The 25,341-nt window shown below is 32.6% G+C and overlaps 3 protein-coding genes and 1 pseudogene across 6 annotated transcripts; all 4 read right to left on the bottom strand.

The window, feature by feature from the left end:
- Positions 1-3,309: 3,309 nt before the first annotated feature.
- Positions 3,310-6,206, bottom strand: LOC122592566 (annotated as a pseudogene).
- LOC122584862 lies at positions 6,206-8,274 on the bottom strand. Its single transcript, XM_043756935.1, has 2 exons — positions 7,915-8,274; positions 6,206-6,716 (listed from the first exon to the last, which is right to left on the bottom strand). The coding sequence occupies exons 1-2, from the start codon at positions 8,156-8,158 to the stop codon at positions 6,454-6,456; spliced, it is 507 nt and encodes a 168-aa protein (XP_043612870.1). The 5' UTR covers positions 8,159-8,274; the 3' UTR covers positions 6,206-6,453.
- Positions 8,275-8,696: 422 nt separating this feature from the next.
- LOC122610838 (putative receptor-like protein kinase At4g00960) lies at positions 8,697-12,208 on the bottom strand. 2 transcript variants are annotated; one of them, XM_043783797.1, is made up of 6 exons: positions 11,990-12,208; positions 11,696-11,829; positions 11,192-11,399; positions 10,317-10,551; positions 9,865-10,012; positions 8,697-9,313 (listed from the first exon to the last, which is right to left on the bottom strand). In XM_043783797.1, the coding sequence occupies exons 1-6, from the start codon at positions 12,051-12,053 to the stop codon at positions 8,873-8,875; spliced, it is 1,230 nt and encodes a 409-aa protein (XP_043639732.1). In that variant the 5' UTR covers positions 12,054-12,208; the 3' UTR covers positions 8,697-8,872. The 2 variants fall into 2 exon arrangements, with proteins under 2 accessions (XP_043639732.1, XP_043639740.1); XM_043783805.1 differs by having other exon boundaries at positions 11,696-11,823.
- Positions 12,209-17,678: 5,470 nt separating this feature from the next.
- Positions 17,679-21,274, bottom strand: LOC122585552 (myosin-binding protein 2). Of its 3 annotated transcripts, none has more exons than XM_043757681.1 (4): positions 20,076-21,274; positions 19,839-19,982; positions 18,438-19,746; positions 17,679-18,260 (listed from the first exon to the last, which is right to left on the bottom strand). In XM_043757681.1, exons 1-3 carry the CDS (start codon positions 21,208-21,210, stop codon positions 18,470-18,472), a joined length of 2,556 nt encoding a protein of 851 aa, XP_043613616.1. In that variant the 5' UTR covers positions 21,211-21,274; the 3' UTR covers positions 17,679-18,260; positions 18,438-18,469. The 3 variants fall into 3 exon arrangements, with proteins under 3 accessions (XP_043613616.1, XP_043613617.1, XP_043613615.1); XM_043757682.1 differs by having other exon boundaries at positions 18,449-19,743; XM_043757680.1 differs by having other exon boundaries at positions 18,449-19,746; positions 20,076-21,273.
- Between the last annotated feature and the right edge of the window lie 4,067 nt (positions 21,275-25,341).

Here is a 25,341-nt window from a genome sequence, read left to right as displayed (position 1 = left end):
CATTTATCTTTCCCTTTAGAACCTGAACCTCCTATAAAAAGAAAACAACTAAACGTATAGCCAAAACGCTTGGTGAGCATATACACATGCAATCATGTACAAAGTACGTACAAACTGTCCACACAAGCCATATTATCATAACGTATATTGGGAAAATGATAGAATTAATCATTCTTTATTAAGTCACAAAATATTAATAACAAAAAGATGTTTGAAGATGAGTGGGGATAATCAGCTACTGCCACTTAAACTTGTATATAAAAGTTCATTGACGAAAAACAAAAGTTCATTGACTATTGATGCATGAGATCCAATTGTGTTGGTCCAAAAATATTATTTTTGTCCGTAAATTTTTATTGTCATTACTCATTTGAGGTTTTATAGAAATAATTCATATATACTTGTGTATTTTATATGCCATTTAAAGATTTTCATATGCCATTTTTCTTTAAGAAAGGGTGTATGTAAAAGTTAGTACAACTTAAGAAAGTTGAAACATACAATTGTAATCAAAGAGCGGAGATTTGGGGCCTATTCTATCATAATGTAAAGTAGAAACTAACGTGGCAATAATGGTACGTTTGTTTATAGAAAACACGGTCTGTTTTCCATTTATATTTTCCAAAAAGATATGAAAAAAATAAAACTTGTATGAATCATGGTTTTCTAATAAAATTTCCTAGGAAATAAAAAATAATATTTTTCACATTTCAATGAAAAATCTAAAAACATCTTTTTATTGTTTTTTATTTTCTATTTTTCATCTCCCTTTTCCTCTCTCTCACACATCTTTAACATGTTAATTTCTAGATTTCAAAAATGAAAAATGAAACTGACATATTCTAATTAGAACACGTTTTTAAAATTTTCATTTATTTTTTAAAAATAAAAAACCCCTTTTTATTTTTTAAAATTGGAATTAGAAAATTAGAAAATACTTTTTACAAACAAACAGGCCCGGCCCTTATACTCTTAAGCTTATAACACCACGATGTCGACTTAACCAATCTTTAAGCAAGTTAATTAATTCACTGTTAACACCAAAGATATACGAATGACTAGGTCGTCGTAGACTCATAGCTAGCAAGTCTCGTTTTAGTTAACTAAAGGCAACACCAATCGATGTTTACATCCAAGAATGACTAGAAGTGAAGTTGAGTACAGTTGGTGAATGATTCTTGGAGACAGAAGCTTACAGAAATAATAAAACAAAGAACATGTTGCTGGTGAAGAGTGTACGTACGTACGTCCTTATCGAAGGGAACTTAAAATGAAATAGTCTTCTAGTGACGACAATTATTACATGTCATTTGACATAGTCATCAGTCGATAGTACGTACCGGACAAGAAGCCATATTTATGTGCTCGATTACTTCGGGTGACAATTACATATCACGTACAAAATGTTGCTTACTTTGACCTGAAAAGTAAATGTGTCCCCCATTTACTTGTGGCCTTTTTATGCTTCACCACTTGTGTTATTACATACGGACTAAGCTTTACAAAACGAGTTATATATTCCTTTTTTTCATAAGCATTAATCCTTGTCAATAGTAATCACACTTTGTTGATTGCTACACTACGCACGAAAAGAGAGAGCAATTGTCGTAGTCAGGTAAAAATAATCTCATTTTTATTTTATTTTATTATTTCAAAGGTCATCATGATACCATGTTTAACCAATATCATTATGGAAGTAGTCTTTCGACCTCTAGGTAGAGGCAAGATTGTTTACATTTCACCTCTTCATACCCTGCTCACAGGGATTGAGCCCCGTACGTTGCTTTTATTGTTGTTATTGTTGTCGTCATCGTCGTCATAATATCATGTTTAACCAATATCATTATGACATCGCTTATCTACTTCAATTTTTTGCAAGTATGAGGCACATACAACGTTAACTTCCATAATCCATACAAGGTTTACTGCACTAATAATATACTTCAAAAGATTGTTTTTTTAAAATATTTTTTTAATAAAATATATACATTAGCTAGACAATTGATATATATTTGTATCACTTTCTTTTGATAGATTTACTACAACGGTGTATTATCGATTTGTACAATCAGTAATAACCTCCAAATCTACTATTCTTCTACAAATAAAACTAGGGTGTATTAGTGGTGTATTATTAATTTGTTATATTAACTTTTTTCCTCCAGTGACTTAGAAATAGTATTTTACTGTGGTTATAAGTTAATTACCAACTTTCTAAAAACAACTTATGGGTTGTTTGGTTCCTAAAATTTATAAGAATCCGGTGGAATGAAACTTTGAATTTTTTCCCGTGGAAGAAAAATTGAACTTATAGAAAACTTCAAATTCCATTCCACTGGATTTGTATAAATTTTGGAAACCATACGGCTCTACATAACCGATAATATTTACTATTTTGATTTGTTAGAAAGTTCATTTATTAAACATGTTCTGATCTCATTTGCATATTTTGGAAGCTGGTTTCAGCAAGTACAATTAGATATATGAAGGTGAGTTATAAAAATAGCCAAGATTAGTCTTATGTTATAGAAAAGCTTATTCATAAAACAAAAAGACTTAACAAATTCGACGCGATGTGACCTGCCATAAGTCATTTACCCGTTCAACCAATCAAGGTCCTACGGGCTCCAAAGTGCCTAACTGGTCCTGGCCCCTGAGGATGACGAAACTTGTCAAGTCGTCCCAACCATGGCCCATAAGTTCGCACTAGTTCGACTGGTTCTCAAAAGATCATTTTTTAACATTTTACGAGCCCACAATATGATTGACCCGAAGTGGCATTGTTTTTCCAAGAAATAGATATAAAGTAGCAATAGCTATCAGCCTATCATGTTTTTATACAACTACAGTACTAGTTTGGATGGAGACCCATGAGCCTTCTTTAACCAAACATATTATTAGTAAGCCATAGCTGTATGGTCAATATAATATCACAACTTGACTTTAAATTACTACTTTAAAACTGAAAGTAAGTACCCTTTAACTCTAATGATGACAAACACATGGGCAGCTTTATAATCCAAAATATTAGCAACGATGATATAACTTTTATCAAAATACTCTTTTTGTTCCAAAAATATTATTTATTTTTGACTTTTTGAAGTCTTTCTTTTTCAACTTTGAAGTCTTTTTGTGTGTGTTATATGATACTTGATGTAAAATATATATATAGCTTGAACTTTATCTGTATTGTCATCGATATAGTTTTCATTAAGTATGATAAAACACGAACAACAATATTTATGGTCAAAGATGAAAAAAAAATCAAAAAGTCAAAGATAGACAGTCTTGTTGGAATAGAAGGAGTAATTAAACTGCGTGACCAGTGAACTTTTGCATCTTCGAGAGCTTGAGTGCAACTTCAACCTGTAGCCAAACACATGTCCAGTTTAACTAAAACAGACCATGTGTGAATTTTTTAGAGGTGGAAATGAGCAGAATGAGTGGTTTGGGTAACAGAAGGGGTGCCACTAAAAACAGGGAACTATTTGTGCAGGTCAAAACAGGTTGTGCTGACACTTGACACTCAAATATGAATAACATGATTCAGGAGGTTTAATGTTAAAAAAGCACTTCGGGCAGTTTTTGACCCGATAACTTTAAGGATACTATTGTCAGTCTATTATTGCCAACTGTACTTTATTTGTTTGAGTGACCTTTTCTTCTTCAAAATGCATTATATTATTGCAAGTGTATGTGTACATGCATTTTTTTTAGAAATTATATTGTTGTTGTATGTGTATATGCATTATAAAGAAGTAAGATAGTGAGTTACCTAAGAGCAAGTGCTTCCTGGGAATCTCTTTGAGTATTGAATGAATCTTTCTTGTATTGCTCGGCGTACAAACGAATAGTTGCACCTTCTAACTCAGTCCCTGATATGCGGAAAACCTGCAACGATGAACAGAAAACATTCACTTATAAAAATCTTAATCCAAAAAGTAAAGCATAAAATCAGATCACCAATTTCAGTTGCATGCTTTAAAAACTTTGACTTCAACAACTAGATGACTTCAAAATCCAGTGGGGTTTAAGTATTAGTGAGGCACTCACCAGCCAAGACTTATCTTCAAACAAATACCAGATTCCTTGGTTCTTTCAATATTGAAACCATCAATGGGATCTTTGTATTCAAATTCATCAGCATTAACTCCATTAGTGACATCTCATCTTACTTCCTTTATGATCCTGTGTGAACGAAAATCACGAGCTAAGCGATTCTACTAAAGTAGTCCCAAGGATTGCATCCTTATGTCATAATCTTTAAACCTTCAAATGAATTAATGTCACCAAAGATGTGCATCCTATGCTTACACTCAACATTTTACTCACAACTTGACATTTAGTTTACTACTCGGACACACTGCAGCATTCATTCCATCATATTATCAATAACAAATTCACTTTAAGCAGAAGCTTTTACTTGTTAACTTCATGAAGAGACGATGGAATCTTTACCAAGTAAACCATTAGTTCCTTCGCAGAACCTGCATCAACATTCTTCAAAGAAGAAAACACTTAAAATCAAAATATAATCGCCATTTTAAAGCTCAATATATTGGCAATTAAATTTCTTAAATATCTCATACTAAGAGCGAGTATAATAGTGAAGTCCAATGATGGCGCAGTGTTGAGCTTGCCCTTGTTTTTGTACACTAGAATGGATATCTAGGCTAATACAGCCAGACAACCAGTATGCCATCCTTCTCACAGTTATGATCCGAACCTATAGAAAAAATTCGCAAAAACTGAAGTAATTTGTTTAGGTTGTAGGCATAGTGCAAAGAATGGGGAGGCTACCAGTCCCAAAACTTATTCGCCTCACACTAAACTACTCCATCAAGCTAAATTTTACCAAAATACTTCCAGCCAGTCGGTACCTCAAAAAACGTCAAGTTCAGATGTTTAGCAACAACATTAAGAGCGACTGAAGTTGGCATGCTCCTGCAGAGAAAGAATTCATAGTTACAAATTAAGCATTGCAATCGTCCAATTGATAATCACTCCAGATTGAAAAAACAGTTGCCTAACAACGGGACAAAAAGGGTTCAGGTCATACAGGTTATTTTTTGTAAACACTAAAACGGACCAGGTCTGGTCAGGCATTAGGCTCACCTGCAAATGATTGTTGTCTGGTTTTCCATGGCTAAAAGTAGATTTGGCCAACTTTTAACATGCTTGACCCATTTTGACGACAATGTTTAACACTTTTTTTTTAACGCAATGTTTAAAACTATTGAAGAAAGAAACTAGTCAATGTATATATGATATAACCCGGCGACACTCTCTAAACCAAATGAGAAGTAAGGCATGGAATGAACTGCATTGGCAATAATGGCAACAGAATCCCATGGTCTAACAAAAGACCTGAATTCAGCAACGAAAGAACAGTTCAAGAATGTAGTATCTTATTTTCGCATGAAGTACGTTCATAATATATACCTTTTACCAAGATACATGTTTCTATCAGCTTCACCATCTGCTGCAGCCCCAAATTCAGGTGGGTCACAATTCAGTTCTCGCCCAGACCCATATGTTATACCAACTCTTTGGCATAACTTAGGTTAGGACCCAGATGCCCTCCTCCAAAGTCTCTTAGGAATACAGTTTAACAATGAGCTCTCTTTTGTCCCAAGATTTTTATCGTGTATATATATTGAGCATAAGCTCCAGCGACCCCAATAAACGCATCATACCTGCGAAGTTACAGCTATTGACTTCATAGTTCAGAATTTTTTTGGATGAATGGTGTTAATTTGAAACAACGCCTAAATGGACCTTCAAACACAAAACTTGTAGAACCAGTCCCAACTCCGGGCTTAGCCACATGGTGAAAGCCGGAAATAGTAAGGCCGGTCTTTGAGCACGTGTCACTGCCAGAGTCTCTGCTGCCTGTGGGTGCGTGACTGCAAGGGCCAGAGGCGGCAACTCGTGTCTTTAACCGAGATGGTACGACCACATGGTTTTAGAGTTAATTTATTACCCTCGTTTTTCAGGGTTTACGGTTATTCAGAGTTTATATTTAGGGGTTATTTAGGGTTTATAAGTTTAGGGGTTACTCAGTATTAAGGTTTATGTTTAGAGATGTTGTCCAAATTATTAAGATGCAAAGGGTTCACTGTAACAAGTGTCGGGGTACACGATTTATCTAAAACTCAAAAAAAAGATATGAAAACCAACAATTTATCCTCTGTTAGATCATACATTTGTTACAACAATTTGTTATATAAGATAATAGCTCGGATTCTACTATTTTCCTGTACATGGCACATTCATAAATTCCAATACATACATACTTTTGTAATATTATTGAACATACTCTTTTGATCATTCTGTTTTCTTATTAGATTTGTTTATATCAGGGGTATGACCATCTTCAAATTCAGTACATAACAGAACATTTAAAAATATTTTCGATCATCATACGACATCACTTTGCTAGTCAAAGAAACTTCATGGTTGCCTGAAAACCTCTGATGATGGCGGGAGTTGAATTGAAGGTAGCAACTCGGCTTTCAAAAGTTCTCTCATAAGGGAGGGTCGAACAGGAGCTAGTTCGGCTTGAGGACCATCTATAGATGGTTTGATTACCTTTATGAATATTATGTTATAGACTATGGTGAATATAAGAAGTCCAAAGAATGTAATTGGTAGGTAGGATCCTGTATCTTGAACATTTGTCGTTGCTTCTTCTCTTAAATCATATGGGTTGGAAGCTGCAATAGTTATGAAAAGATTGCAACTAATGTCAGGTCATAACTTGAAAAGATATTAAACAGTTTACAACAAAAACACTATCAAGTACAAAGCCAAAGCACATTCTTACAGAAAGGAAATGATAAAAATGGGACAAATGGGAATTCACAACTATAGGTGGAAAAAAGGGTTGGTAACGAAAGGCTGGGCAGCGACTAAAACGGGTCAGCTCAACTTGACCCGTGGGCGGATGCAGCATGTTATAACCCGGGGGCAACGGCCCTCAATGACCGAACAAATTTTGGGGGTAGATATATCATATATTTATGTATATTTATATGATTTTGGTTCGTTATGCCCTCATATTTTCTAGTCAAAACTTTTTCTGCCACCTATATTGTAATTTCCTAGATCCGACTCTGACTTGACCCACTGTTGCCTTTTCATTTCCACCAGTGGGTCAAGTAGACCATATCATACAGGTCTGATCAAAAGTTAATACATTCTCAAAATGGAACTCTATATTCTGCATATGTAGTCGGTAAAGTATAGAGGTCACACATTCTGAATCAAAGTTAAAGTTGATACAACTTCCTAATATCTGATAAATCAACTTAAACCTTAAGTTGTTTTAAAGAGTAGCCTACAACTTAAGACTAACTAGTCATTCAAACTTCCTCACATTCTCTACCAATGTGCGACGAAAGGTTACAAACTTCGCGCCTTAATTTCTCATTCTTCTTCTTTGAATACGGAATGTGTTGTTAAATGAACCATACAATGATGCAATTGCCAACTAATGCACCCACTAGAGGCTTCTTCTAAATTTTTCCTTGATGGGATTACACCATGGCAACTTTCAATTCTTTTTTGCACAACAAATAATGAAGCTCGAACACTTTTAATTAAAAAGATCTATTAAAGATTGAGAAATGAGAAGCACCAAACTAAGTACACATCTTAATCTTAATCTTAATACCTAATTAAAGACAGTTGCTCTTACGATCAATCAATCAATTTGCCATTCTTGATAAATTTATTGGTACATCTTAGGCTCTTACGTATACACGGGACTAAAATCTTGTAACTTGATATGATACTTTTACTAGGTTCATAATTATCATTTTAATAACACGAGTAATACTAAAAGAAAAGCATACGATAACTCTTTCACACATATCACCAATGAACAACAGAGCCAGAGAACTAAAGGATTACCTTTGGGTTTGGGAACAGGTTTGGTTTGTTTCTGAAGTTGTTGGTCAAGCTTCCGTAGAGCTTCTCGGGCCACTTCAGGGTCTATTTCATACTCTGAATCTCTCTCCACAGCTCGATAATTATCCCTTCTCTTCTTGTTCCATCTGCACCATCTATAGAATCCGAACCCAGATACCCGTGAAGGGTGATGATGATGTAATAACAAAAAATTATCTGGTTGGAATGGCTGAAGATTATTTGGCATGATGCTTAAGCAAAATGTTTATAATGAAGTACCAAAAAGATGAAGTAATGGATATAGTTAGTTGTATGGCGGGAAGTAAGTCCAGATAACGGATGGCACCCAAAATATCACATCTGGCTATTTTTTTCCTCTCCTTTTCCATTTTATTATTCTTCATATATACACATCTAGTTAAAGTATCAAGACCATTATACCCCTGACTTCATTATAAAAAGTGTCTTTGTGAAGTGAAACTGAACCCTTATATATGTATCACATCTCCTCTTTGACTCTTTCCAATAATATACAATTCACTTTTGTACCTAAACTGTATACCAAAACTCTACCCTTCAATGGGTCCAAATTTGAAGAAGTGTTGACCTTTTCAGGAAACTAAGAAGCTAAAGCACTGGAAGAACTACAAATAAACTAGAAAGATAAAAGGAGTTGCCCAGGAGTAACATTAACACGCGAGAGTTAAGAATGCTACATCACAAATGTTAAAATTGGTCGTACCATAAGCTATAAATCACTATGAAAATAAAAAAACACAATCTTCTGATGTTTAAAGCACTTGTGCTCTATATGAGTAACAGTTTGATGGTCTATGGCGTAACAAAAATCACAACTTGTATCTATAACACATCTCTCTTCTTCCTGTAATTTACACTATAACTCACTTCTGTACACAATAAAAACGCAAAAAACTCCTAATCTATAACAATTAAATGAATATTACCCTTCAATGGGTCTCTTGCCATGAGGATCGGATACTGAAGGCGCAAAATTTGACATGTGATTATTATGAACATTTGAAGTTGAAGCCCTATAGGCCCACGTGCTAGTAGTACCACCAGCTGCAGTGGTCGTAGTTGTGGACCTAGAAGAACGAGAATTTGTCCCACTGGGACTCCCTGTTAAAGTAGATGAGCTAGAAGGTCGATGTGGTCTTCTTGTTGTTCCCTGGAATCCAGGCCTGGTTGGTTCATCAAGTACACCTGACTTCTTGGATAACATCACCACTACCTGCCGCATTGTAGGCCTTAGTCGTGGGTCAGATTGGGTGCATAATAACCCAATTTGTGTACAAGTTGCCACCTGATCAGGATCAGCTGAAGGGGCTAGTGTTGTATCCATTATTTCCATGCCTTTTCCCTTCTCGTATAACTTAAATGCCTGCAGAAATCCTGAGGTTTAGATTTAAGACTTCAAAGTAATGAATTCACTGTAGTTGACTTCAAAAGTCAAATGGACTCCGTTTTGACTTACATATTGATATATTCAACTGCATCTTTGCAGCAGATAACATTAACAAACTGCCTTTGGTTTTGTTTTTATAAAAGAATCTATATGTGGCTGTGCTTGATAAGTACTACTCGTATAGGGTTGTCCCTTACAATCGTCCTACTCGTATATACGAGCATATGAAAATGTCTAACAAAAAGGCTAATCATACTGTTTTAGCCTAACCACCTACAGGTGGTTGATGGTTGGTAATTAAAAAAACTTACTATAACATAGTTAAATTGTAATAACTTAAGCATGACCACCGTTAGGTGGTTAGCGGTTGAAAAGCCACTTCTAAGTGATTCCTAACTTTTACTCTCTTTTTGTGGAACGTTAGTTGAAAGTTATCTTTTAACCATATCCCTTACCTAACCATTCCCTTGAGGATTATGGTTAGCACAACCCAAACTTTTATACTTCAAAGATGCACCAATTCTTACCCAATCCAGAAGATTTTGGCACTCTGGATGTTTGAACGTCGAATTCTTTTGACCACTAATGAGCTCCAAAACCACTACGCCATAACTATATACGTCTGCCTTCACTGATAAATTACCATGCAAGACATACTCTGGTGCCATATATCCACTGTATTTACAAAAAAAGAAGAAAAAATAATCCTCCATTAGAACCAAGAAAACCATCACAAACTTCAAACTGATATCTGACAAAACTTTGAAGATATATTTCCCTAAATCTTCATAATAATTTGTAAATGTTCGTAAAACGGCTAAAGTGCATTTCATGACTGTTGATGTCACCGTTTAATTGTATATTCCGTACGTACTTACTACTTAAGACATGTTTTGGTGCCAACATACTTTTAAAGACATCAACTTGAATAAAATATCAAATTCAAGGACATAAAAACTTGAGCTATGTGAAAACATACTTGGTACCAGCTACACGGGTGTTAACATGAGTTTTATCTTCAGGGTAGAGCCTGGCCATGCCAAAATCGGCAATTTTGGGTCTCCAGTTTTTGTCTAATAATATATTACTAGCTTTTATATCTCTGTGGATGATGCGATCGACTGAATCTTCATGAAGATAAAGCAACCCTTGTGCCACACCCGAAATAATCGAATATCTTTTCTTCCAGTCAAGTACATCTCGCTTTGCAGATTCTAAGATGATAAGAAAAAACAGCATCAGTGTAATAGGTCTGAATTCAAATCTTTTACAAGAGTAATGAACTTCATTACGAAAGAGTGAAACATCTTCTCTACTTGCAAAATCTGGAATGATGTATTTTCGTCCTCGGTAATTATTTAATAAACAGTCACAGTCACTTATGATATTGATCCAAAAGATTCCTATATTTACTATTTAGTGATTCTTTACGGGTAGTTTAGTTATCGACTAGAAAAACTCCCAACAACTAAAACGCATTATGACCAATATTTTTAAGTGTGTAAACATGTACTTTAGTTTATACTCCCTATCCGTTAAAATTGTAAAACTTAACCAAGGGTACCATGGCTTCCATCTACGAAAATGTAATGTAACTTGAACACCTTCTGCAAAGGAAAATGTCCCACCGGAAATTCCGAAATACAAATTTGATAGCAGGCTTTAGTAGGCTTATTCGAGTATGTTCTTAAAGGTTGTAAGTTTAACTTAATAACACACTAAAGGGTATATATGGGGAATAACTTTCATGATTTGGTTTCATAAATGGAGCAAAATCACTGATATTTTGAACCAAATAATAAGAAATGAGCTTTCAACCGACATAGTAACAGAATAAAGGATATGAGAACATACTGAAAAGAAGCTTGTCAAGGCTCTCATTAACTACATATTCGTACACCAAAACTTTCTCCGGCAACACGCAATACCCCAACAAACTTACAACATTACGGTGTTGTATGCACGCCAACAACTTAGCCTCATTTGTAAATTCCCTTTTTCCTTGTTTTGAGGTCTGTGAAAGTTTCTTCACAGCAATCTCCCTGCCATCATCCAACTTCCCCTACACATCAAAACAACAAATTTACTACAATACTCAAAAATCGATTAATCGATCATTATAAAGTCTCAAATTTTAAACTATACTAAAGATTAATCATTTAATCCTAATCATCAAGAAAGTCTCAACACTCCAATAAGTGAAGTTGGATTTAAAGTTGGATCCATATGAAAACTCCCAATTCACTAAAATAACTAAATATAGGTCATCATCAATATCCTATAAGTCTCAAATTTTTCACAATAAACTTAGATTATAAATTACATCACTAGAAATCCCAATAACAACAAGAATCAAACCTTGAAAACAGGGCCAAAACCACCTTGACCAAGCTTATTTTCAAAATTATTTGTAGCAGAAATCAAAACATGAAAATCGAAAATCTTCTGTTCTTGAGGAGCAACAATCTTTACTGAATCTTTTTCTTCTGTAACTTCTCAATATTAAAAAAACCCAGAAAAATTAGCACATAAAAACAAAAACCCATATTCAGAAACACATAAAGATGCAAACTTGAACCACCTCCAAGGTGGCCACGTAATCAACATCTTGAGATCTATGAAAAAAAAAGGTACAAAGTTAATGATTTATACCTTTTGCGCAATTAGGCTTGCAAGGCTTGACAAGCTCATTTAAAAAGTTCTTGAATTTGACCATGTTTTGTTAAAGAAGATTACAAAAATAGAAAGAGAAATGTGAAAGCGTATGAATCATAACATGTTGGAATTTTCATGATTTTGACAACTTATGAATTAATGATGAGGATCGAGGAGGAGAGCCGCGCAAAGATGAACAAATCCCCCTCTGACTTCAAAGACTTTTTCAACTTTTGTACACACCAATTTGCACTCTGTATTTATTATTTTGTTGAGGTGTTAAACCATTATACAACAACGACAACAACGGTACCCAATCTCTGAGCGGGGTATGGGGGAGATGAGCTGTAGACAGTCTTATTTCTACCCAAAAATAAAGAGACTGCTTCCATAAGGACCTCCGGCCTAGAAGATGTAAAAGTCACACAAAGGGTAAAGTGTTTATACCTGTCTGTCGAGAACATGATAAGACGATATACCTGTCAGCTGGGTCCGCCGGGTATGCCACTTTACGAGAAGGGAAGGGTAGCAAACGAACGGCAACAAAACCTTAGCACCGAGCAAAAATTCTAGCAACCATAGTACACAAATAACAGCATAAAAGCATAAAATGTAGGAGCATAATAACAAAGCCTTCAGCAAGGACGACCATGCCTATACATATGAATTGATTAAAAACTAGGGGGTAAAATTATTTCTAGACAACCTACGGAAGTAAAGTACCTTAGGCCGTTAAGGTAAACTAAATCTTAGTCTACTCCCAAAAAGGCTCACAAAGACGACATAGTTAACCTACACACCTAATCCTCTAGAACTAGGGAAGTGATAAATCTAAAACAAGTTTTTACCCTCTATAATAATGCACGCGTTATATAATTATACATTATGCAATATAATATATATATTTACCGTAGATGATTATCCAATTTGGTAACCATGTAACAAGGAATATTCTATGAGTGTTTAGATTTGACAAGACAATATTCAAGGTTAAAATGGTAAAATTTTTCTTTAATATGTTACTGTGACTTTGGATAGATTATTAAGAAATTTTTCTTCCTACTATATATTGATTATTAAGTGAGGTTGATCTCTAGTATATATCCTGTTAAAACAAATAAACTAACCTTTGTTCTTACATTCTATTTGAACCGGCCTGTCAAAACTCAAAACAAATAATAAATAAGTAAAAATCATTCTCATCATGTTTAATTGAATGCTAACTACCACTCTACGTCTCCATCAGGCAGCCGGCATAATTCATTAATTTTTAACAAAAATAAATAGTAGTTTATTACGTAGTAATCAATTTTTTTCATTGTGATTAAACTTAATATTCAGATTCAAACACGATAATAGTTATCTTAAATTAGTAATTTACCGACATTATTTGAATTTAAACAGGAAAGCTGTTACCCTTTTCGAGTTCGACCAGTCGAATAATGATCCATTCACCTTAGTTCACTACTAAATTTTAGATCCGTGTCCAACACTGGACACGAGACTTACGACATTATTAATACTAGATATTAATACATGTAACTTGTAAAAGTTTATAAGTTCAAAGTTGAAATATAAATTATAATAAGTGTTCAATTTAAATGTCAAAAATATCAAGCTAATAAAAAGAAAACTTATGTAATAAAACAACATTGAAAGCATATACCATCCTTCATCATTTGAAACACTTCTTTTTAAACGAAATTTGTTTACGTGTCACATATTAACACCCTAAAGTCCTTTCTCGACTTAACTCGAGATACTGGAATGTACAATTGTTCGTTTGTAAAAATCGGGCTTTGTAGATAGAAACCAATTTTAATAACATTGTAAAAAAATAATTTTAGTTATTTTTTTTTATTAATTAGATAAAATTATGTAAAAAACTAAATAATGACATCAGCGATAGTCAATTTGATAAAATCGAGCGATATGATTGATTAATAAGTCATTAGTCCAACTGTCTTTTAGTGTATACTAAAATTAAAATAAAATCTTAATAAATTATTTATTTATTTATAATTAATTAATTATATATATATGATAGAACATATTATTGCATATATATTAGTTATTATTTTATTGGATAAATATTAGTTATTATTCTATCGGATATATATTAGATTTTATTATTTATTTATTATATTAAAGTTAGTGGGTTCAAAGTGTAAATTTGTAATGAAAAACCAAAAAGTGTAAATTAAAGTCAAAAATGAAAACAAAAGTCAACATTAAAAAATCGAAAGTTGTGATTGGTCAAAAAGTTATTAGAGCAACTGTGTTTTAGTATCATAAAATATTATAAAAACAATTATAAAAATATTATTATCATAATAATACGTACAATATAATATAACAATGTAAGTTTGATATAATATTAAACCATGCATCTCAATTCTCAACATCCGATTAGCTGTTTTATTGAAATTTGGTGTTTCAATATTTTGTCATTTTGATTCTTATAATTTTCCTATATATTTACTACTCGTATTTAGTTAGTTGTATTGGTAGTATTAGACTGAGTGCCATAGTCAATGTGCAGGAAGTCAAGCTGTTATCGCGAGTAACAAAGAAACTAGGGATGGTTGTGTTAAGAATTATTTACTAACATTTAATATAAGCTTACTAATTCTGTGGATTTTAAGGGTAGAATACAATAATGGTGACACCTACGAATTGACAAGTGAGTTGAAATCGACTTCAAAGGCCGTAAGTCAAAATTTGTTGTGGAATAATGTAGAATATATTCATGGATTTTACTTTATCGTAATAACTAGTTTTTTTACACCACGCGTTGCCGCAGAGACGTTTTTTACACAATAAAGTTTTAGCTAATTTATGTCAAATATTCGAATCCAAACTTTAAAAATTACAACCAACCATCTAACAGTAACAATACAAATATTATAAAAGAATAATAAGTTGTATAAAAACACAAAAAAATGGCTATATTAATGCTTTAAATGTTACATGAATGTAAGACGTAACCATAATGAAAGTTATTATATATTAAAAACGTTATATATATATAAACGAAAGAAATAATCAAAAAAGAAAACGAAAACTTTGATGTAGAGTAAAAGTAAAAAGATGAAAACTATCATTAAAAAGACAACTAAACATGTAGCATTACAATAAAAAACAAGTAAAAGAATATTAAGATGTATAAAAACATAAACATAACTATATTAATGTTTTAAATGTAATATGACGTAAGACGTAACAATTATAAAAGTTATTGTATAATAAAAGCGCTATATGTATAAAAAGACGGATGAAAATAATCAAAAACCAAATGTTTAAAAGTAAAACCGTAACTGTGTGAAAATTATTTGATACAAAAACATGAGGACCTAAAAGTTTAGTGTCACGAAAATGAAAACGAAAACTTTGATGTGGTGTAAAAGTTAAAAAATAAAAATTTTTATGGGGTTAAAACAAAATTTGGTTAAAGTTTAAAGGGTTAAAACGAAATTTGGTTAAAATTATTATGTCCTTTAAAAGCTTGTACTTTTCATACTTAAAAGACTTGTACATTGTACATTAGTTTTTAGTGTATATATAATATAATATTATATTATTATTTGTTTTATACCAGTTTTAATATTTGTGTGTAATATACGGTATGTTAAAAAAAAATTTCGGATGTTTATTATGTATATTTAGATAGATATGTAGCATGGTTATGTTGTCTTATACACTTTATTTATTTATTTATTTACTAGTTTTAGTAACCGTGTGCGATGCACGGTTGACATAATTTGTTTTGATAATGATACATATGCTCAAAAAATATGTCTAATAACATGCTTATTTCATTCATCTTTTAACACATGGATTGCACAATTTCTCTTTCTTAATCTTCACCATTTATTATGACATGTGTCTAGTCTTCCTTATTAGGCACATCTTTAGACATACTATTTAGTCACATTAATCATTTTTCAATTTATTTTGTTATTTATGATAATATTAATTATATAAAACATGAATTTAATTATTTTAATGATAGATACTCCATACAATGTTATATTTACAAAGTTTTATGTCTCTTATATGATTATTCAAAATAAAAAAAAAACCCAATTTAATAATTTGCACATGGATGTAAATCGTAATTATAAAGTATTCATGGTATTTGAATGTACATTTATTACGTTATTTCCTTTTTTGTTAACTTAATATTCTTAGTATTTGAATTAAACAATTAATTTTTACGTACATCTCTAACTTTAAACTTACAATTTTTGTGACTTACATGCATCACATCTAATATTGATAACATCGTAAGTCTCGTGTCCAGTGTTGGAGGTGTATTATTTGACTTAATTAATATGATGTTATAATATTTTTATAAAAATTATGATAGCTCATTTTCATATTTTTGAAAAATGTTACAAGAAAATTAGTTTGAAAATGATCCAATTGCTCTTAATGAATCTCTATTTCATGAAAAGATTAAACTCTTATCTTATAATATATTTTCATCACCACCTTTACGGATACTGTGTTAGTTTGAAAATGATCCAATTGCTCTTAATGAATCTCTATTTCATGAAAAGAGTTATTAAAAATTACTCAATTTGCTCATAAAACTAATTTTACATTAAACTCTTATCTTATAAAATATTTTCATCACCACCTTTATGGATAATGTGCTGTATATTATTTCCAATTGCCTTCACCAATGTTGCATTGTGCGGATACTGTGCTAGTATAATATAAGTTTTTCTACTATGTTATCGTCAAAATACATTATGAATGGGTCAAGTCATGAGTAACGTAGTTCATGTAACCAAAGTCATGTCATATATTAGAATTCATGGATTCTTCTTGCATTATGACTTATTTGGTATGAAATTTGATCCCGTGTTTTGATGCTGCACTACTAATTAATATTTTGTTAAAGCCATATATTAGATTAGTTTGGTTGTGTGGGTATGGATTTAAAAGTGATACATGATTTTTGGATTATGTCAATGGCCTTACTTAAACTCGCAAAACATGAATTTTGTAAACTCAGTACAATCATGGTTATTACAAAAGTTCTCTCGCACACACTACATTCATTTATCCTCTTCTTCTTCCTTTTTTAAATCTTTCATGCACTACTAAGTTTTGAAAACTACCTCTTTAGATCAAGTGATATTATTATCGGCCCCATCATAAATCTTGTGACTATGGAGAACTTTTGCTAGAAATAGGTGACGTGTTTGAATCCATTCCCAACTCATATGATGTTGTGATCATTGTCTAGAACCGGTACTTAGAAAAGAGACAATTTAGTTCAAAGTAGCACTCGTTCACATAGTTTTCGTTTCTATGTAGTTAGACCAAAACTGAATCCCAAACCATAATCTATGTCAACCACAAAACATTTTCATCATGTATCATGAGCATAGTTAATGGATCATCTTGTTTGGGGAAACGACGGTCATATGATAGTTGAAATGTATGCGAAATAATAGTAATGCATAAACTTACCCAGATAGTAACGAAATTGGGTTAGGCCAAAAGCCCACTACTCATATTTCGGCTAGGAATATTTTACTAGGCCCAACTGCCCAAGTAGAAAAATTGATTCTCATTCCCATTTACAAATCACAATTCACAATAAACAAAACACCACTAATTCCTCATCACTTGGGTCATTTAGAAGATCTTAAATTGAATAACACTTATACCATAAACATAAAAAATAAATAAATAAGATAAATTATTACACACATATAATGTTTGATTAACTCTAAACAAAAATACTCATTTTACATACTTACAAAGTACACTTGAAGTGATCAAGAATAGGCCCCCTTCCCTTTCTCGGTACTCCAAAACAAATTCATGAAAACTATCAAAAAAATCACTTGAAATAAACCCTACACCTAACTCTCTACAAATAGACAAACACAAGAATTTATCATCCAACTTTCCCCATCAAAAAGTTGAGATGAAATTATACCTAACCCACATGAAAAAATGGGGTATTGAAAATATTTTTTTAAAAATATAACAGAATGATTAAATTCAGAATAATAAGGCTTTAGTAACATTTACTTGTTGTAGTCATAAGTGTGTATTATTCTGAATTCATCTGCCATAGCTTTAAAAGTATGTTACTTTGACAAGAAGAGAAAAAATATGAAAAGGAAAAAAATCAAACCAAGAAAAGAACAAAAGTTTGGCAGCTTAGCGTTCTCAATATGACCACCACTCGCTTCCAATTGTTGGACGCTTCTTCAACTTCTTTAAGCCAAGGTCCCATTCTCACCTATAGAATGTGCCAAAATAAATAAATTAAAATTACGAAATTGAGCTTAAGAGAAAGTATAATACCGGAACTTTCGTCTTTACATGTAACTGTCTCGATATATAAATTAAGTATCGAGACAATTACATGTATCAGATAAAAAAATTTTATTCCTGGGTCATTTTATTTAAAACTTACAAAATAATTACCGCGAAAAATCTTGAACATAATCAAATGAGAGTTCCATCGGTGAAATTCTTTGCTCGAAGGTCCACATTTCTAAGATCGCGAAGATGTTGCAAGATTTCTTGAAGAAGATCCATTCCTTTGTCACCTTTCTTTAAGGACCCAATGCAATGCTTTAGAAACTCTCTATCGGCTTCTAAAGCTTGTAACCTTACATAAAGGTTATCAACTTCCTCTTCAATGTCGATTCTCTTCTTTTGTAACTCGAATAATGTGATTGCCGTGTTTTCCATCTTATTAGAATGGTGTCCGGTTTCATGCCCGTTTGATGTAGTAATCACACCGTCATCGCTCTCGTTGTCAACTGCTTCAAAAAGAGGAAGAAGTCTTTTGCCTGTCGAACCAATGGATCTCCGGTCTTGATAGTATGCCTCGTGTGCTTCCTTTTGGAACCCGTTTGTCATACCGTTGACTTCTTGACTATCAAAATTGTAACTCCCGTTTAGATGTTTCCCATTTTCTTCAAAGTAATCTTCTATTTGCCTTAAGTCACTAAAATGTCGATCTTCTTCGTCGCTCAAAGTGAAAAGCTTCTCTTCTAAAACCTTAAGTTGTTCAAGAATCGACATCCTTTCATCCTCAAAGTCAACAAACGACGAGTCTAGATCAAGTACAGAGTCAACCGGGGTATCGTGATGTTCACGTTCATGAGCCCCGTTAGACATTCCTTCTTCTTTAGGGTCATGATTCAGATCGACCCATACTCCATCCCCATCCTCTGAATGGCTACACGAAGCTGAACACGTTCCGCTTTTCACACTACTTGATAAAAACCGCATTCTTTCTTTAGTCTCATAATCCATCACTTTCTTTCTATACATTTCCAATTCTTTTTCTTTCTTTACCATAAGATCATTTAAAAGTTGTAAAGCTTCTTGGTCATATTCCGATTGTTCTTCCATCATTCGCTGATAATGCAATGCCTCCATTTGCATCGCGGCTTTTTCTTCTTGAAGTCGGTTTATCATTGCCATTGTTTCACTTGCAGCCACTGCTGATGCATTTCTCTCCTCTTCTAACTCGATATACAACGCTTGTAACGACTTCCTTTCAGCTCTCAAAGCACTTTTAAGCTTCTCATTTGTGTTAATTGGATCTCCTCCATCCATTTCACTTCCATCAAAAGACTCTTCTGCCATTGAATCCTTTCTTTCAATCATCAACATTGAATCATCATCTATTTGATTAAAGTTTGTTAATTCCCCTGTTTCTTCATCTTCTCGGGCTTCTTCAAATCCTGTTTTTTCATCTTTCCGGGCTTCTTCAAAAACACAAGAAAAGGTCTCAATTTTTTAAAATTTGTACTGATAATTAGATACCAAAAAGACAACATTAAACAAACTAAAAAATTACCATATTCAAGACTGAAATCTAGATCATGAGAACTTGTTGAAGGCTCTTCATTTGATAAAGAATACAAAGTGAAGTTATCTTGAGCTTTCATCTCATCACTTGTATCCAAAACCGGAATTTCTGTTCCAATTGAAACCTCTGCCTCTTCATTATGTGCATAAAATTTCACAAAAATGAGATTAAAAAACGGAAGAAGAAAAAATGTAACAAATAAGTATAAAAAGCTACAATCTTTACCTGAATCAGTCTCCTGTGTTTCTTGAACTTCTTCGCTATCCAACGAAATTCGGGCTGGTTCAGAAATTTTGGGTTTTTCCTCTTTAACACCACTTATATTTGCATGAAAAACAAGAGAATTCTCTGTTTCTTCAAATTCCATTGACTCAAGCTCTACAAACTTTGGGAATTCCTCTGTTTTTTCAACAACTGAACCCAATTCCCCTGCATTTTGAAGAACAGAAACTGTTTCTTGGGTCTCCTTAACCACTTCTTCAATTACTGTTTCCATAACTGATTCTGACATAACTTGAGCTTTCTGAAAGTCCCCAAATTCTTGATCATCATCAACCACTGATTTTTTAATAAATTCTTCGGTATCTGGGTCGATTGATTCGATTGGGACCAATTGACTTCCACTGTAATCCAAGAAGAATTCAAGATCCTGTTGGGCTTTTTCTGAATATGTATCTAAATTTGCATCTTCCTTTTTTTCAAATTGAATCAAATCTGCAGTAATTGGTTCATCCTCTGTTTCCCCTGTTTCGTTACTCTGTTTTTGACCCACTGGTTGTTCACCAAGATTATCATCCTCCAAACCCGATCCTATTAAATCGATAATCGGGTTTCCATTTTTTGATAAGCCCAGAAAATCCCAGGAAGGATTAATCACAAAATATTTAGAATCATCAAAACTTTTTCTTTCAAATTCAACACCACAACAAGAACACTTTAAACATATCTCATCTTCACCATCACTCTGTTCTGAATCAACTTTTTTAGCCTTCGAAACCACTAAATTTTTCGACTTTTCACCAAACCCGAATGAGCAATCCTCACACATATCATTACATTCTGCTAACTTTTTATGTTTTAAACAAAACCCCAATTGAGAAACTTCTTTAGAATGAAGCTCACATAGAAGATCTCTATGTGAATTCTTGAATTCGGGCTCGAACAAACGATCAAGACGAACACACCATAAACAAGGAGGTTTTAGCCCGAAAAACCGGGCAAATTTGATGATGAAATATGAAAAGATTGAGTTGAAAAGAAGGAGAATTATAAGTGTCCATTCAAGGAAAGTATAGATTAAAACAAGTGTGATCTTGTTTGTGTTGTTATGTACCATTGTTGCAAATTTGTTTGCTGCCATTTTGTTTGATGCTCTGTTTTTAGTGTGTGCATTTACACACACATAGGTTACGAAAAAGAGAGAAAGAAAATAGAATGTTTTTGACTGAGGATTTAAGCAAGCTTATTCAATGTGGAAAGATTAAAGAACAAAGGCTGTTGTTAATTAATTATTTATTAATTCTAGTTTTTTATTATAATATACAAAGAAAATAAATTAGCAAGTAATTAGGTTAACAAATCATAAGTATTATTTGCTAGATTGTTCTTTGTTTGTCAAGTTAATTAATTAATAATTATTGTTGTATGTAGGAAATATTTATTTATATTAGAATAAAAGAAATGGAAGAATACTTTATATGATTAGGAGTGAAACATTTGGTTGATTGTTTTGTATTTTTATATCATAATATTATTATTATTATTATTACTTATTTTCTACTCTTTAATATATTTGAACAAAAACAAAACCAAATTTCTACTTTACATTTTGGCATTTTACTTGAATTATTTGATAAAGACAAAATGCGGATTCATTGGTAACGTAGGTATTACTGTAACAAAGAAATTAATGACATTATCAACAGATTTATTAAACGAGGCGAGTAACACTATCAGGGCAAAAAGGTAACCCGACCAGACAGCATTAGCGGTGACGTCGTCGTTAATGCTGTGGGCCCATCTGACGCACAATAGAGACTTTTGACCGTTGACGAGACCTTTGACTTTGCATTAGTGGCGATGTCGCCGCTAATACTCAAACATATTTTTTGATATAAACGGCCGCAAGGAAGCCAGACGACCAGAAATAGAAAAAAAAACACATCAATTTAACTCTTTCTCTCCATATTCCGGCCATCAAGAATCCGGCCACCCTCTCTATCAAGAATCCGGCCATCGTGTTTTTGGTGACGAAATTCCGGCCACCCGCTTCAAATCACGGCCATCAAATCCGGCCACCCCTCCAAATTCCGGCTATTTTTCAGGTGGCGACACCAAATCCGGCCACCCCACCCCACTTTTCAAGCGAGCTTTTAGCGGCGACTCTTTTCCCGGCGACCCGCTTCCAAATTCGGCAATCCCACTTTTCCGGCGATTTCTTTGTATGTTTACTAACACTCATTTACATTTTTATTGTTATTATTTTTAATATACGTTATTAGTTTTAAAAATGTTATATTATTATAGTTAGAAATTATACGATTGTTAGTTTGATTGTAAGAAATTTTTAGGATATAATTGTTAGAAATTGGTGTTAGAAAGGTTATGTTATTATAATTAGAAATGATATGATTCTTAGAAATTATATGATTTTTAGAAATTATTGGTAGTTTATGATTATTGATAATATGATTGTTAGTATATTATGTTAGAAAAGTTATTAAGATTCTAATTAGTGTTAAAAATGTTATGTTATCATAGTTAAAAATTATATGATTATTAGAAATTATTGATAATTTATGGTTATTGTTAATATGATTGTTAGTATTATGTTAGAAAATACTTGTTAGTATGATTATAATTATTAATATAGTTGTTATTAGGTTAATATGATTGCAAGTATTATTGTTAGAAAATAAGCTTATAAAATAAGTTGAAAAAATGAGTATGATTGTACACGTTGGTTTTGTGCATGGCGTCTATTTCAATAACCCAGGGAAATGCGCGCCATAGGGTCATTGATGTTGGATGCATGAAAAAGAGGTTATCCAACCGTCCATTTTTACTATTTGTAGTAAACTGATAAAAGTAGTTTTTTTCCTGCAACAGTGAAACATAACCTACGACAGGTGAACAAGATATAGTAAATAAGTCACTTCCAACAACGTAGTACATAATCACTAATATGATGTTTGTACCTGCATTGGAGTATAACCTATTTGGCCCAACCTCTGTCTCGATTTCAGAAAATTGGTAATGTCTCTTCTTCGAGTCAGGTTTCCTGGAAATTCTCTTTTGAGGTTTACCAGGATCTGGCGTGGGTACAACCCGCGATCTAATTGGTTTCTCACAAATTCCTTTTCTTTTTCTGTCATCCGTCTCGCGTATGCATACCCTTGCAGACCGGTAGCTAGATCATGATTGTGTTTCCAGTCCTTGACAGTGACCCTCCAACCACTATCATACCCGGGGCGGCCCACCAGAGTAAAGGGACAACCTATCTTTGTGGACCGTTTAACCAGTTAACCTTTTATCGCGTTTTCCACCGTGCTGACATATTAATGCTCTGACATGGATACTGTCAGTATCTTTACGTCAGATCATATAATTGGGATAAAATAGTGTCAGCATTAGCGGCGACGTCGCCACTAATGCCCTGGTCAGGTTTTTGTTTTTTTTGGTCGTGTTACCCCGTGCCTTATTAAATTCAGAAAATAACTCTTGTTGTTACAAATGAAATTAGCAACTTGTAATTATTCAACTAATTAGTGGGAAATCTCTAAATTTTTCCTTAAGTTGTTATCAATATGTCGACCAACTTGTTAGCATACTTGTTATATTTATTCTCTCTTATAATACAAAATAGGGTTATAAAAATGTGATCACGGTTATAGATGTTAAATAATATTCAAAACTATTATCTACACTATCTTATAAAGCAGATCTTCCCTGTTTACATTTTAATTTTTAATATTTACTTTCTCAAAATGCTCATATTTAAATTCTATATTTACCTAACACCTTTTCTCTCTCCTCAAATCTCAACCAATCATTTGTTTTTTCTCTCCTACATAAATCATTTATTCCTCTAATTTATTCAAAATCTTTTATCTCAAAAACCATACATCGATAAATTATAAAAATTATATTGGTGTTCTTAAAATTTCATGCTCTTTCATTAGAGATGTCATTCGATATACTTTCGACGAATTTTTAAATCCGAGGACGGAGCCCATACGACTAAGGCATTTGGCTATCACACTCTATGACCTATCACCTCCATCATCTCACCGCCGCAACGCACGGGTATTTGCTCTCGTAGATTTTAATTCATATTTGAGGCCAATCATCTATTCATACAAATTAAGTAATTATGTAGGTTTAAATTAAATAACCAAATTAATACTAAAAGCATTTTGTTAACCAACATTTCATTAATAAAACTTGGTGCTCAGGAAAAAAAAAAATAATAATAATACTCGTATTAAGACTAGTCATATAATTTCACACTTAAGAAGTTGTACACTTGTACCATAAAACAATTTTGTATGTTACAAGCATAGTCGGTTGGTGTCAAGATTGTCTAAATCTAATCTTTTTCTTTCTTTTATATCCCAAAAAGTAAAGTTCCAACTATAACTTGTCACAATTTCTTCTAACAAGAATTACATTATTGGTAAGCAATATATTAGTAACAATAACTATATCAAATAAATGGATAATAAACTTTTTATTTTCTCTGCAAGAACACACTATCTGTTTCTTTGTATTATAAATTTATAACATAAACATACAACCTAATTATAGTATCCATTGTTTTCATGATAGAAATATAGTTAAACCCAACTAAGTATCATGATTTGAGATGAATTCTTGGTTATATTTTTATTGATGGGCATCTAATGGAGGGACCAAGAAAGAACATAACATAAGTAGGTGGACCACATTCACATAAACAAAGTAAGGTATGGGTTCCACCATGGGATGGCATATGTTGGACCTAATCATATTTGTCTATCTTTTCCTTTTTCTTATTTTTGGTCAATAATCTCCCAATGCTTTTTAATATTATTTTCCAACTAAAATTACCCGTATACCCTTTCCTTTTATTTTAATCGTCTAATTTTTATTATAAAACTTTTTTGGTAAAAAAAAGTTGGTTATAACAAAACATGTAATGTTATTTTTTCTTCTTATATGCAATAATTAGAATTCTTGAAACAAAAGCTAATCAAAACACTTTTAAACCATTTAATTTTCTTTTTTCTCATGTTTATTTACGCTTCATCCAGCTAATCTACTAAGCTTTAAGTGAAAAGCATCTGCATATAATTATGATATCTAAATGCAAAGTTTTGAACATGTTCTTGTGACATGATTATGATTCACAATGAGTTGTTATTATTTAATACAATCATATGTAAACGAGAATATTTTATATTTATATAAAATGAATGTTATATTGAAACCTTACAACACAATACAAATTTAC

The sequence above is a fragment of the Erigeron canadensis genome, chromosome 1 (genome assembly GCF_010389155.1).
Source record: "Erigeron canadensis isolate Cc75 chromosome 1, C_canadensis_v1, whole genome shotgun sequence".
Lineage (NCBI taxonomy): Eukaryota > Viridiplantae > Streptophyta > Magnoliopsida > Asterales > Asteraceae > Erigeron > Erigeron canadensis.
This window is presented reverse-complemented; position numbering and strand designations above follow the sequence as displayed.

Excerpts from the sequence above, each read along its gene's own strand:
- LOC122584862 (XM_043756935.1), bottom strand. The coding sequence starts at position 8,158 with ATGCCAAATAATCTTCAGCCATTCCAACCAGATAATTTTTTGTTATTA. Across the intron at positions 6,717-7,914 it reads ACCTGTTCCCAAACCCAAAG|CTTCCAACCCATATGATTTA; the intron begins GTAATCCTTTAG and ends TAACTATTGCAG.
- LOC122610838 (XM_043783797.1), bottom strand. The coding sequence starts at position 12,053 with ATGGTCAAATTCAAGAACTTTTTAAATGAGCTTGTCAAGCCTTGCAAG. Across the intron at positions 11,400-11,695 it reads GTTTTGGCCCTGTTTTCAAG|GGGAAGTTGGATGATGGCAG; the intron begins GTTTGATTCTTG and ends TTTGATGTGTAG. Across the intron at positions 10,552-11,191 it reads CCTTGACAAGCTTCTTTTCA|AATCTGCAAAGCGAGATGTA; the intron begins GTATGTTCTCAT and ends TTATCATCTTAG.
- LOC122585552 (XM_043757681.1), bottom strand. The coding sequence starts at position 21,210 with ATGGCAGCAAACAAATTTGCAACAATGGTACATAACAACACAAACAAG. Across the intron at positions 19,983-20,075 it reads AACACAGGAGACTGATTCAG|AGGCAGAGGTTTCAATTGGA; the intron begins GTAAAGATTGTA and ends CACATAATGAAG. Across the intron at positions 19,747-19,838 it reads AGATTTCAGTCTTGAATATG|AAGCCCGGAAAGATGAAAAA; the intron begins GTAATTTTTTAG and ends GTGTTTTTGAAG.